This window comes from Pogona vitticeps, chromosome 2 (assembly GCF_051106095.1).
Source record: "Pogona vitticeps strain Pit_001003342236 chromosome 2, PviZW2.1, whole genome shotgun sequence".
In the NCBI taxonomy this organism is placed as follows: Eukaryota; Metazoa; Chordata; class Lepidosauria; order Squamata; family Agamidae; genus Pogona; species Pogona vitticeps.
This window is the reverse complement of record NC_135784.1, coordinates 155,800,691-155,815,341: the sequence shown is the minus strand read 5'-3', so window position 1 is coordinate 155,815,341 and position 14,651 is coordinate 155,800,691. Positions and strand designations below refer to the sequence as shown.

Sequence of the window (14,651 nt, the reverse complement as noted above, 5' to 3'; positions counted from 1 at the left end):
ATATAGATTAGAAAATTTGCTTTTTTCAGCTAGAACTCCTAAATTCCCTCCCAAATTCTGGAAGATTTTTTTTTAAAGCAAGGTCTCCAGGTTCTGGCATAAAGCCTTCTCAAATGGCAAGGTACGGGACTCAATACGTTCTCAAACTATCCAGTAATGTGTGAATGAACCCCTAGAGGGCAATACTGCACTTATTTCATGGTCAACCCCTAGTGAAAAATAAAAATATTTTTAAAGTATTGATTGAACAGAGACATCTGTTTTGTATATCAGACATCAACCCCCCCCACACACACACACACACATAAAATCTGGGCTAAAGGTCTGCCTTCCAATTCATGCAAACATTTCTACCAACCTGAAATATTAATAGAGGGCATCAGGCCACTGAGCATCTTTTACTATTCTCTTATTCTTTATACTGAAGATATAACTAGCAGCTCACCTGCCAGCAGTTGTGTTGGAGAACTCCTTTCAGAGCTTGTGTTGCTTTGTGAGCTGTACCTCTCCATTAGGTCTAGGAATTGGTTCCTGGAACAAACAGGCAGACAATACATGCATGTCAGTATCCGTCTCTACTTCCTCTCTATACAAGCACACATAGATACATACTGTATACGTGCACATATGCTGTATACACATTCAAGCATATACAGTACATATATCCATACACATAAATACACACTTGCACACAGACATGGTTGGAAACTACCAAAGGTCCAGGAGCCATATGAGCCCACACTTGGCGTTCAGGGAGCCCTCCTACACTCCAGAGGGACTCCCCCTCAAAAAACAAACAACTCAAGAAACCAGAACAAAAGCAAAACAAAATTTCCCATCTTCTAGGAAAAAGTTCATCTATGTGGGCAGTTTTAGGCCCAAGAGAGATCTTCTTTAAAAAATTGGAAATGATTGGAAATCACTTACAATTCTGATGAACAAAACCCAACCCTTCTCTGGCCCTAAAACACCTCATAGGGAGAAAAACATGAAAAAAGTCTCATAATACTCCCTAGAGTAAAAATGCATTTTGGGGGCAGAGGATCATAACTAAGCCACATTTTGTCCACATTTCTCTCTCTTTAGATATACACACACACCCTCTGATGTCACTTCAAAATGCATTATTTCAAGGGTTTTCAGGAAACTGAGGGGCAAAATCTTGGGTTTCTGCTTCACCTATTATGTGGCAGCTAATAGCTGCACTGCTGCACCTCTTCCCAACTCACTAGAAGCAGGAGTTAGCAATTCTAGAACAGTCTGTCAGCTGCTGCTCTCCAGCACTGCTGGGATATAAACCGCATCATTTCCAACCAGATGCTGACTATGCGTATTGCAATTCAATGTACTTGGTGGATGTCCGTTAGCAAAGCTGGTTTTTTCTCCCTCTCTTCTACTGTAGGTTAATTCTCCTGCCAACATGAGGGGTTGCATGTATATGCTGTTGACAGGTTAACCTCTGGGAATGGGTCACGAGTGATGCGGGGTCAGATTTACATCAAAGATCATCCAGTGCAGTGGTTCTTAACCTTTGTTACTCGGATGTTTTTGAACTGCAACTCCCAGAAACCCCAGCCAGCACAGTTGGTGGTGAAGGCTTCTGGGAGTTGCAGTCCAAAACTCCTGAGTAACCCAAGGTTAAGAACCAGTGATCCAGTGCAAATCTAATCTTTGAAACAAATGCCTCAAATACATTTAACAGTACAAACACTTGCCATTGCTGACCGACTGAAGGTTCTCTTGAGGTGGAAGATATTAAGCCAACACTCAGCTTGTCAAGATGTCAAACAAGTCAAGACATCCTTTCTCTAAACGGAAATTAACTTTCAAGGGTCTAATCTCACAAGGACACACACACTTTGGGCTTTCTGTTCTTACCATCACCCTCACACAAACTCTAATCACATCTCTGATGCCAAGTAAATTGGATTACTCCTGCATTTCCTTTCATTCTAATTTAAAGTGAGAACCAAAAGCCAAGGACACTTCACACTTAGATAAATCTCTCAAAGCACAAAAATGTATAGGATAGAGTCCTGGTGGGGGTGGGGACTAATTAAGGTGGCTGGCACAGAAGCTGGATCCAAATGGTTCTCTGATGGCTTTTCAGGAGTTCCCTGTCACCTTGGCAGGTATTCCTGTTGAAATCCTGGCCAACTTCTGGAATAGGGAAATGGCCGGGGCTGCAGACCCTACTGCTCCCAAGCATGCCCTTTCATGGAACGGAGCCAAACTGCTTTACTAGTGAGCTGGTGATGATGAAAAAATAGGGACAGAGAATAGAGTACTGTTGGAGGGAAACTTCGAGCAAGTTCTACCAAACATAAGCGACAACACATTGAAAGGCCTATTCCATGGCATTGTCTACTGCGAAGAGTATAATCCTGCTGGTCCTCCTGGATTTTTCTGTCGCCTTTGATATTGTCAACCATGGTATCCTTCTGAGACAGCTATAAAGTTTAGGACTCCCTGCCACATTTCTTAATGGTTCCAGTCCTTCCTTGAGGGCTGATCTAAAATGGTACACCTTGGGGAAGTGATAGCTGTAGCTGTTTCCCCAATGCTTTTTAATATCTATATGAATACACTGGGAGAAATGATATGAACATTTGGAGTTTGTTGTCATCAGTACACTGATGACATGCAGCTCTATTTTTCCTTTTCTTCATCTGCAAATGATACTGTACAGGTTCTTGAGCACTGCTCGGCATCAATCATGGACTAAATGAGAGCCAAAAAACTGACACCGAATCCAGATACGATGGAGATCCTGAGTTGGGTGGTTCACTGGGCCAGTTATAACAACATTCACCTGGCCTCGATGGGGATACACTCTTCCTGAAGGATTGGGTTCAAAGCTTTGGGATACTCTTGGACCTAGTTCTCTCTACGGAGGTGCAAATATCTGCTGTGGCCAGGAGTGCCTTTTATTAATTTTGGCTGATTGTCCAAAAGTGCCCCTATCTGGATAAGAAATGTGTAACCACATTGGTTCCTGAGCTGGCAATCTGTAAAATAGACTATTGTAACACTCTCTATGCAGAGTTGCTGTAGAAGACACCACAGACACTTCAGCAGGTCCAAAATGTGGCTGCCAGATTGATTTCAGGCACCAGCAGATATGAATACATAATGCCAGTCTTGACATGCTTTTATTGGCTCCCTGTTAGTTTCCATGCCCAGTCCAAGATGCTGCTGCACATGACCTACAAAGCCCTTAATGGTTTAGGACCTCAATATTGGTGGAATGTCTCTCTCACAAAATAGCTATCTGTCCCACCGGTTCCTTGCAGTCCCTGATGTTAAAATTTGTGAAAACCAAGGAGGCCAAAAGAGCTAGCACCACTAACTGAGCTTTCTTGGTGGTGCCCCCTTCCCTCTGGAACAAGCTTTCTCCAGAGATTCGCCAGGCGCATACGCATGCACACACACACACGCACGCACGCACGCACGCACACACACAGTTTTTAGGAAACTAATCAAGATGGAATTATATAAAGTTGCCTTCTACTAGTATAGAACTATTGACCTGACATGTTTAAATGTATTTTAACTTGTATAATTGTTTATAGGTAGGTTTATTGGTTTAGCTAGAAACCAGATTTTTTTATTGTATTTATTGTACACTGTAGTTGTACACTCTGATTTTATCATATGTTGTGAACAACCTCTGTGTGTGTGTGTGTGTGTGTGTGTCTGTGTCTGTGTGCGCGTGCATGTGTGTGAGAGAGGGGGGGAGTAAGTAAGTAAATAAACAAATACATTCTCTGCAACCACTGTGTCTGTACACATCAGACCAGCAGAGTTGTTCTGGGTGGTAAGGGGCTTATACATGCTACCCCACATGAACAGGATACTGACTAATCAACAGCCCACTGTGAAGAATTTGCATGGCATTTTGCAGATTTTCATATTCACTCTGATATGGATGCTGCAGTCAATACATGTCATGTGGATGTAACTTTGGCTCCTGCTTGTTCTGTTATAACAAATACCTGTCAAGTCTGTGCAGCCTTAGCAATGTGGACAGGATCCTTGGAAAGCGGAAGCACACCACATGTGCCTTGCTGTTCCTCACTTACAAATGCTGTCAGAGGAGGACTAGCTGCATGAATAAGAGGTATAATATATGCCTCCTTGCAGCAAGATAGGCAGCTGGCATGCTTAAAGCATGAAGTTGTAAAAGGTCTACTGAAAAAGGTGTTTTTGAACACCACCATATCAGATAATTATCAGCCAGTCTCCAGTAGTTCGTTTTTGGGAAAGGGTGAGTGTCGACTTCTCAACTCCAGGGATTATCTGGATCAGGCCTGATTATGGGACAGCTTTGGTCAGCTTGGTAAATGACCTACACCAGGAACTAAACAGCGGAAAGGTGTCCCTGTTGGTTCTGCTAGACCTTCAGCAGCTTTCATTATCAATGACCATGGTATCCTTCTGCGTTATTTTTCTGGGATGAGACTTGGAGGTACTGTTTTGAAGTGGTTCCACTCCTTTCTAGAAAAGCAAACTTAGAAGGTGTTGCTAGGGGACCCCATTCAATATCTAAGCTGTTGGCATCCCTTTTAACACTGCTAGTTGCCCTACATTTACTGCTAATACACCTTTTGAATGTGTTTTTATATTACTTAATTTGCTTTATATGATGGCTTTAATAATTCTTTGTTTAATAATTTTTAATTGCTGCTCACATATTATTTTTAATTCTTTTTTATTGATTTGTGAGCCCTATTGTCAGGAGAAAGGAGACACAGGCATGCAATAAATAAAGTATATCACAGAAGAGAGTACACCCCTCACATTTCATAAACATTTTAGTATATCTTTTCATGTAACAACACTGAAGAAATGACACTTGGCTACAATGTAAAGCAGTGAGTATACAGCTTGTGTAGCACTGTAAATGTCCTGTCCCCGCAAAATAACGCAACACACAGCCATTAATGTTGAAACCGCTGGCAACAAAAGTGAGTACACCCCTAAGTGACAATGTCCAAATTGGGGACACAGTGTCAATATTTTGTGTGGCCACCATTATTTTCCAGCACTGTCTTAACCCTCTTGGGTACAGAGTTCACCAGAGCTTCACAGGTTGCCACTGGAGTCTTTTTCCACTCCTCCATGACGACACCATAGAGCTGGTGGATGTTAGAGACCTTGCGGACCTCCACTTTCTATTTCAGGATGCCCCACAGATGCTCAATAGGGTTCAGGTCTGGAGACATGCTTGGCCATCCCATCATCTTTACCCTCAGCTTCTTTAGCAAGGCAGTGATCGTTTTGGATATGTGTTTGGGGTCGTTACCATGTTGTAATACTGCCCTGTGGCCCAGTCTTTGAAGGGAGGGGTTCATGCTGTGCTTCAGTATGTCACAGTACATGCTGGCATTCATGGTTCCCTCAATGAACTGTAGCTCCCCAGTGCCGGCAGCACTCATGCAGCCCCACACCATGACACTCCCACCATCATGGTTGACTGTAGGCACGACACACTTGTCTTTGTACTCCTTACCTGGTTGCCACCACACACACACTTGACACCATCTGAACCAAATAAGTTTATCTTGGTCTCACTGGACCACAGGACACAGTTCCAGAAATCCATGTCCTTAGTCTGCTTATCTGCAGCAAATCGTATGTGGGCTTTCTTGTGCATCATCTTCAGAAGAGGTTTCCTTCTGGGACAACAGCCATGGAGACCAAATTGATGCAGCGTGCAGTGTATGGTCTGAACACTGACAGGCTGACCCCCACCCCTTCAACCTCTGCAGCAATACTGGCAGCACTCATATGTCTATTTTCCAAAGGGAGGGAAAAGGGCTATTTGGGCCCAGTTTGGACACTGTCATTTAGGCGTGTACTCATTTTTGTTGCCAGCGGTTTAGACATTAATGGCTGTGTGTTACATTATTTTGAGGGGACAGCACATTTACGGTGTTACACAAGCTGTATACTCACTGCTTTACACTGTAGCCAAATGTCATTTCTTCAGTGTTGTCACATGAAAAGATATACTAAAATAATTATTAAATGTGAAGGGGTGTACTCACTTCTGTGATATACTGTAAATAAAGCAGAACCCAAGGCTATGCACACCGTGTGCTTAAACTGGAAGGCAGAGAAAGGGACAAGAGGTGCAGGGCAAATTTCCAAAACGCCAGGATAGAAAATGAAGACAGAATATTATTTACTTTTCTTCTATATGTTCCATCTTGCCCTAGTTATTTCCATAAATAGGAGGAGGATGGGAACATGCTAGAAAGCACAGAAAAGGGGCATATTTCTTGCACGGGTCTGAGCAGCATGGTTTTAGTTATACACAGATTTTTTTCCCAATAAATATTGTGTCCCTGGCCACTCGGAACAAGGGGCATGAGTTCAATGCTGAAGGCGTTGAAGTGGTCTACTTGCCCCCAAACAGAGCATTTCTAATTCAGCCTCAATCAGGGAGTGATAAGTACCTTTAAGGCTCAGAACACATGGTACTGGGGCAACGGGCCCTAACCCCAACATTGTTAAAGGGAGAAGTGTATACACCAAAATAAAATTAAGAGAAAGGAAATAAGGGGACAGACGAGGGAAAAGGAAATAAGGGGGCAGAGGAATTGCTACAAACCTGAGACTGCAATATCCACACCCACAAATTAGAAAAGTAGGTGTGGCATTAGGAAGAAAATGTGGCTGTCTGTAAAAGCTTTCCCAATTGGATAGGGAAACTTTATAGGACAGATGAAGGTTGCAGACAAGGCAGTTCTCCTAGCATACAGAACTTCAACCAAGATATGGAATATCCATAAAGGAATACAAATATGCATTAGCTGTTGTGAAAATCACAGCACCAAACAGCTACCTTAAGAAAGAGTTAACTCAGTGCTCTATAAACAGACCCTAAAGGAGCTTGACAAGGAGTCTAATGCCCTTCACTACTGAAGTCTACTGGAATGACAAAAGTGCTGGTGGGTTTTAATTATTCAAGATTGTTATAGAAAACTAGGTCAGCATTCCTTCGCTGAATGCAGATTTAGAAAGGACTTTAGTTGCAGAATAGGAAAAGGCTAGGCATTAAAGAAAATGTCTGTAACCAACAAATAATAAAAGGAAGAAAAATCATAGGATCACACAAAATATTGGTGGCAGTGGAAAATTAGCAGCATTTTCCTTTTTATTTGGTTTCATTGAGTTGTCACAGAAAGTCTGTAAAATATTTTGGAAATGGTTTTTTGGGGGGGGCTGTCACCCTTTAAACAGACTTGTAAGCAGATGTGCATTACAAACAAGTGTTGACATTATATGTGTTCACATCTTGCTTGTTCACGTATATATGAAATATTGTTGGTTCTTTATACTGTGATTTTAAATTTCCATGGTTCAGTGACTAAAGAAGGTACAAAGGCTGCAAAGAAGGGTGAGTGATCTCACAGAACAAACAGGCAGAAAGCCTTTCACTGCAGAGATGATTCTGAAAAAACACAGTCAGGTTCACCTCCAAATTGAAGTGGCTTCTCTAGACTCACTGCATTTGTACTGAAGTAAGCTTTTTTTCTTTTCTTTTCTTTTCTTTTGGTGAGCCTTTGCAGCCTAAGCATACTATCCACCGAGTGCGTATGTCAAAATGATATACATCCAACGATGTATAACTCCCTCTGCCCTTTTAATCATTATGATCAAGAGTTTGCACATCTGGTAGGGATAATCCAACACAGCACCAGCAAGCATTCCTGCATTCAGCTACCAGTAACAACCCCTGCCTAACAGACATGAAACCTTGTCAGGGTTCAAAATCAGAACTGAGAATGGCCAGAGGGGGAAAAAACCCACAAAGAGTAGAACATTTGCAAGGGGGAAATCAGGAGCCACAAGAAGAGACAAGCATGATTGTTGCCTTATGAAAGCCTTCCCTAAAAGTAATCTTTAGTACTCCTGGTCATGCTGGGATATCAGTTTCCCCTACATAATATCCAATTTGGTCCCGACTGATTGATTGATTGATTGAAAGAAGAATTAATTAAATCAGAGAGAATCTGATGCAAAGAGGGTCTTGACATACTTGTCTGCAGCAGCTGAACTACAATGATATGATACGGAAAATCGAACTGGGCATTCTCATGGATGTTTATGCAGCAGGAGACTAAGTGCAATAAATAAGATGGACTGAAAGTTTAGAGCTAACAAGGGAAAGAGATGATTAGCCAGACTTCACTTTTCAGTAATAGATCAAGACGAATATCACAGCATATACTGATGATTTCATAGTAGTTTTACATCTCTTTTGATTTAAAAGATGTGGCCAGGGGATGCAAGGGAAGTCTGAGCCACAAAAATATTCTTATTGAAACAAATGCTGTGTTTTGTCTCTATAATTTGTTCTTCCCTCCTTCAATGGAGGGAATGTATTGTTTCCTTAAAACCAATCTGTAGGAAAACAGAGGAGAGCGATGAATGTATTTTGTGAGAAAATTCTTCCATTAATAAAAAGAGAGGTAAGGGAAAGGATATATTAAGATAGAAGAAAAGTTGCAGTGGCACTCACCAATATTTATGGCCACTCTCAACATTATTTTTTTCTCCTAGCAGAATCAGAAAATTAGAAAAATCAGACATTTTCTTACCTTGCTTCATCATCTCTGGCAACAAGTAAAGACATATGACTGGTTGCTGATGCTGTTCGCAAGATGTCAACAGCTCTGTGGAGTTCAAAGAAGTTACATGTACTGGTTTCCTTTAGTAAGGTGCTGGACAAGATTTACTGGATGCAATTTAATAATTTATACTATCACTTTCCGTATTTTTCGCACCATAAGACACACTTTTTCCCCCACAAAACAGGGGGGTGGAAAGTCTGTGCGTTTTATGGAGCGAAGAAAACAGATTATATTTTCCTATTTTCTTCTCCTAAAAAATTGATGCGTCTTATGGAAAGGTGCGTCTTATGGAGCGGTATATACAATTATCTATCTAGGCTTTATTCTTTTCCTGGCAAAATAAGGCACAACCCTAAGAACCTTTGTTTGGAAGCATGGTCTACTAAATGTATTTTCATATTCAATATTTAAACACATTCAGGTGCCAATAATGTTTCTGTTAAAATGACAGACTCTGGAACAAATCATTTTGCATGTGAACTTAATTGAATGTTACTACTAGAAAATCAACCCACCTCTAGAACTAATTAGATTTCTCTCTGGAAAACATAGTTTCAAGGCACTGAAATTCACCTCACAGGAATATGAGAGCAAATTCCTCAAGTGCTTCAATTCATCAGAAATGGCTGGTTTGTTGATTTGGGTCAGTTAGGGTTCGTCAAAACTAGAGATCCCAAACTTTCCTAAACCAACAAACTTTCCCCCAATGAATTTCCTGATTTGTTCCCTCCATAGCCTGCCCCTAGCCCCCTTCCGACTGCCCCCGTTGCCTCTCTACTTTGTTCTGCTGCCGCCACCATCTAGGGAGACTATCTCTGCATCTGCACCTATGCCCAACTCTCAGTTGAAAGGCAGCTGCTAAAAAAAAATATTATTGTTCTTTTCTTTTGTTTTTTAACAATTAGCTAGGTGCCTGTGTGCATGAGCCCACCTGTCAGCTGAGAGACAGGCCATGCACACAGGCAGCCAACCTATGGAAGCTGGCTGCCTCTCAAGATGGCAGCGGCGGTGGAGGAAGCAGTGGCAGGAAAAATATAGGAAGGCAATGGGAAGGGGGCAGGGAGGCAGCCTGGATTTGTATTTTGTATTTTTAGACAGCCACTGGGCCTGTTTATATTTTAGACAGCCACTGGGCTGTCTAAAATATAAACAGGCAAGATATGCCTTTGTCTACCTAAACAGGCCAACAATCTACCTAAACAGGCCTTGTAGTAGACCCATTCTACCTTCATATTTTCAAAAATATATTTGATTTAATGTTCTTTTTAAAAGCTCAGGAACTGAACAATATGAAAACTGAGATATCACATGTTGTCCACTGCAGACCTCTGTTCAAGTTAGAGAAGTTTGACTATTCAGCTCTAGTACAAGAGGAAAATAGCCTGCCAACCTTAAGAGTAGAGGTGGGGGTATTTGTATATGAATGCAAATATCCCCATGCAGCTGGACTTAATGAGGGCCCGGACCATCCACTCACACATCTGGCAGTGACCTTACTCATCCTTCCAACCATTCATGGAGCCCCGGTCTCTTTGCATTCAGCTAGCCACTCCAGGAAAGGGGATGGAGGACGAGTCTCTCTGCACGGTTGCCAAGTGGCCAGCTGAGCAGGAAGAGAGCGGCACTCTGAGAGTGACTGGAAGAATCCCACCAGATGCATGAGTGGATGGTCTGGCCCCAGGGGCTGGACTCTCATTAAGTCCAGCTGTGCAGGGATATTTGTATTTGTATACAAATATCCCTAATCCACTTAAGAGATATTTATCCTTTTACACTTAATTTGGATCAGAATATACAAACATTAAGATCTTGACCTACATTCAATTTTGAACCTCTAAAGCATACCTTTCATTAGTTACCCCAACCAGATTTTCACCATTGACTTCTAAAAGCATGTCTCCAATAAGCAATCGACCTTAAAAAGAAAGAAGCTACTGGTGAACGGTAATCGAGTTACAGGGGAAAAGAAACACTAAACAAAGACTTTGCTCATAATGACAACCTTCTGTCATTTTTACTATATAAGGTGGCAGAATTATTTGTAATACACTTCTGAAAACTTCACAGGTACAGGGTTAGTTCCCCTGTGGCAGGGATACAAATGACTGCATTATTTGTATAGAATGACAAGACATCACAATAATCCATAATGTTATCTGTAATTCTGTCTTTTGCCATAGTGTCTATGCTGGGAGAAGTTGCAGTGGCCACGTGAACAATTATAAACATGGAATTGCTATCACAAGCCAAGAAATAATTTTTGGGGGTGGGGTGGGAGAAGCCCTTGCTTTTCAAAATGCCCTAATCAGTTGCCTGAGAGAAATTCTGCTGCCTTGAGGTGTTTCCATGTGATGGAACTGATTTTTCAATTCCCTAGGCATAACCACCAATGTGGCTGTAACTAACTCTTTAACTTAGCAAGAATTCCCCTCCTATTTTGCAGATGTAAAGCCTGAGATTTTGCATCACATTTTTTTTCTGCTGCAAATCCACAAAGAGGTCTCATCTCACCCAAAGGCTACTGGCTTTTGATCTATGGGGGGTGAGGAGCAGAGCAAGTCAGTGGTTTGTCTGAAAAGCATGGATAGTCCCCCAAAATGAATGCCTTTGTCCCTGCTGCCTCCTGTGGCATCTAAACTCTATTTTGTCTCATCAGCAGTCCGGCTTCATGAGTAGAGAAGGGCATAAAACAAACCATGAACCAGAAAAAAACACAAACTGGGTTGGTTTGTGGTTTGGTTCGGGGATCCTGCTTTATCAAGAGGAAAAAAAATCCAACTTTTTTCCCCTCAGCACTTCGTTTTAGCCTTAATAACCTCAGAACTGTAGAGTTGGAAGGGACCCTATGGATCATCAAGTCCAGTCCTTGTCAAGGAGGCATAGTAGGAAATCGAACTCCCAACCTCTGGCTTCACAGCAGTTGTTGCTTCAGCAAAACAAGATGCCTGCACCCCCCCCTTCCATGTACAGTGGGGTCTTGACTTAAGAACAGCTCGAGTGAAGAACATTTTGACTTAAGAACCACTCTCATAGGAAAATATTGACTTGACTTAAGTACTTAGATTTGAGTTAAGAACTGAAAAAAAAACCACATGGGAGGCAGGGAAAGTGCAAAATGTGAACTTTCATTTAACTGTTGGCCAGTGAAAAGGGTGCCTGTCTGCTTCCTCACACCTCCCAGCGTTTAGAGAGTGGACTGGGAGACAGTCTTCCGACTGCCTGGTACTGTACTGCCTGGACTGTATTTTCCCTGCCTTCCCTGAACCTTTCTTGGCCTAAGAAAAAAAAGAAACAAAATATCCCCCTCTAGTGTCCGAAGGCGGAATAGCAGCTTCCCATTAGTTTCTATGGACGGACGGATCAAATGGTTCTCAATGCATTCCTATGGGAAATGCAGATTTGACCAGAGAACTTTTTGACTTGTGAACCGCCTTCCAATACGGATTAAGTTCTCAAGTCAAGACCCCACTGTACCTGCAAAATGAACTGCAAACTAGTTCATATTTCGGGGAGCTCATGATAGTCCATGGGTACCCATGAACCACTGGTTCTCCGGTTTGTGCCCATCTCTATTCATGAGCCATCTGTAGATCACCTGGCTTAATTTTTAAAAACTATTTACCTCTATCCCAAGGCCACAATTCATCAGATATCTTTTACCTGATGAAGAGTTCTGAAGAACTGAAAGCTAATTTCCTTTGTAACTTCTAAGTGAAATTTTTGCTCAATTTCCAAATCTCCAATTATTCTAACTAGCTGGCAGGAAGTAAACTTGTTATCTGAAACTTGTCAACTTTCTCCTCTGGTGAGATCACAGCAACCAGTATGTGAACAGGATCCCAAGTGCACAAAACTGAACCCTTTCCTCAAATATTACTGTATGTGAACAAGAGAGACTGCAATCCATATTAGGACAGGTGTGCCACCAGCCTGATGATGAGCAGAACCTCTCTCATTGTCCCCCACATGTACAATGAAAAATGAAAAAAAAAGAAGAAAAGAGCAATATATAAAATGATACAGTTGTTAGAAGCAGTGCTGGCAACCAAGAGTACATGAAAAGTAATTATTTACTATCTACTGCAGCTATCCCCCCGGGCAATATCCTCTTTATGAAAATCCCACAGTCTTCTTCAGATTGCTCTCGATAGCCTCCGATAATTTTAATGCCTGTTGAGCAAGGAAAAGAAGCAAGAGATAAGCAGGTTATTTCCTCCCTTGCAGTAACATCTCAAAATCACTGCTAAATACTTTTATGGATTTCAACTCCTGTCTACTTCAGAGTGGCCTGCTAGTGCCCAGGAGGGGGACAGTGACAACACTCAGAGTGTATTAGAGTAAATAGTATGCATAATCTAATTACCTAATCCATTTTGGCAGCCCGAAAATGCAACGCGATGTATAGCTCGATTGATTCCATGAGGGCCCATAATAGTCCTTTTGAAAAGGAAAGGAAAATGACAGATTTCAGAGTGGATGAACTACATTAAATGTCAACGGAGATGCCTGCATACACAAACATCATAGAAATTAAGGAAGTCAGGGGGAGGAAACCTCATAATGAGAAAACGTTCAATGTATTATCCAATATATATTAAAATATATTTCTTCCAAGGTATAAAACCCACAACTGAAGTTACTTCTCAATGACTTCAGAAAACACTCCACCTGCTTTAGGTAAAAGTAAAGGCTCCCCTTGACAATTTGTTCAGTCGTGTTCGACTCTAGGGCATGGTGCTCATCCCTGTTTCAAAGCCAGCACAACTAGACACTGAATGCCGTTATCTTCCCACTGACGTGGTACCTATTTATCTATTTGCATTTGCATGCTTTGAAACTGCTGGGTTGGCAGGAGCTGGGACAAGCGCGATGGGAGCTTACTCTATTGTGTGGATTCAATCTTACGACTGCAGGTCTTCTGACCTTGCAGCACAGAGGATTCTGCAGTTTAACCTGCAGCGCCACCATGTCCACCTGCTTTACTGTAGAAAAGGTACTGAATAAAAGCATTTATTTACAGTTTTAGTGTTTCATGCATATGTAGTACTTTTAATTTTGTGTACTTACCTATATACACTTCTCTCTTGAATTGTATAGCTCTGAACAACATGGTTTTGGTTATACATGGATTTTTTTTCAATAAATAAATATTCCAATATATTCGAAGGCTTTCATGGCCGGGATCCGACAGCTGTTGTAGGTTTTTGGACTGTTTGGCCATATTCCAGAGGTTTTTCTTCCTAACATTTCACCAGTCTCTTTGGCCGGCATCTTCAGAGGACAGGAGTTAGATCTCTGTCTGTGTTCTGGTGTAGTGTGTGGGACAGTTGAGTATTTGTAGCTGTGGGATCAGCTTTTTGTCCTTTTCAAGAGATTGGGTGGTTGTGGTGATTAGGGTATTTTTTGTTATTGGGCTATTGTTGTGATAAGGGGGGATGATTTTTCACTGTGATTGATGGGTGTCATTAGCTAGTCTTTTGTGTGCAGTGATCACTGGTCCTTGTGGTTGGGTACAGTTTGTTGACCTTTTTTTCATTGACACTGCAGACTAAAACAACCAGAAAAATTGGCAGCAGCTGAACATGCCCTGAAACAAACTGGACATGAAATCCTATTTCAAAACACAGAAGCACTGGACAAAACCAGCAATCATTATGTTAGACTACAAAGGAAAGCCACTAAAATCCACTAACATCAGCAAAGCCTCAACAAAAAAGAAGAAAGTCTAAAACTCAACAAAGCTTGGCTCCCAGCACTGAAAAACACAGCCTACAAAAAGGTCAATGAACTCTACCCAACCACAAGGACCGGTGATCACATCCGTTTTTAAAAATGGCAATATTAGATCTAAGTCAGCCTATTCAAACAACCAATTTCTTGTAGCTCATTATTTGCATTTGTGTGTGTATATAATCTTAATATTATGCATCATAGCAGAGCTTGGAGAAGTTGCTTCTTTGGATTACAATAGGCTGGCTGGAAAATTCTGGGAATTCAAGTTCAAGAAAG

General features: G+C 41.6%; 1 protein-coding gene across 11 annotated transcripts in view; it reads right to left on the bottom strand.

The window, feature by feature from the left end:
* Window positions 1-14,651, bottom strand: part of STXBP4 (syntaxin binding protein 4) — a 146,976-nt gene that overhangs the window by 118,846 nt on the left and 13,479 nt on the right. For 7 of the 11 annotated variants that reach the window (XM_078385158.1, XM_078385154.1, XM_078385152.1 and 4 more), the window contains 5 exons: window positions 13,006-13,079; window positions 12,717-12,812; window positions 10,488-10,557; window positions 8,610-8,684; window positions 446-531 (listed from right to left, as the gene is read on the bottom strand). In XM_078385158.1, the coding sequence (XP_078241284.1) occupies window positions 446-531; window positions 8,610-8,684; window positions 10,488-10,557; window positions 12,717-12,812; window positions 13,006-13,072 (394 nt within the window). In that variant the 5' untranslated portion in view covers window positions 13,073-13,079. Of the gene's footprint in view, window positions 1-445; window positions 532-8,609; window positions 8,685-10,487; window positions 10,558-12,716; window positions 12,813-13,005; window positions 13,080-13,709; window positions 14,360-14,651 lie in introns of those variants that run through there. The other 4 variants (XM_078385151.1, XM_078385150.1, XM_078385157.1 and 1 more) reach the window with 2 other exon arrangements.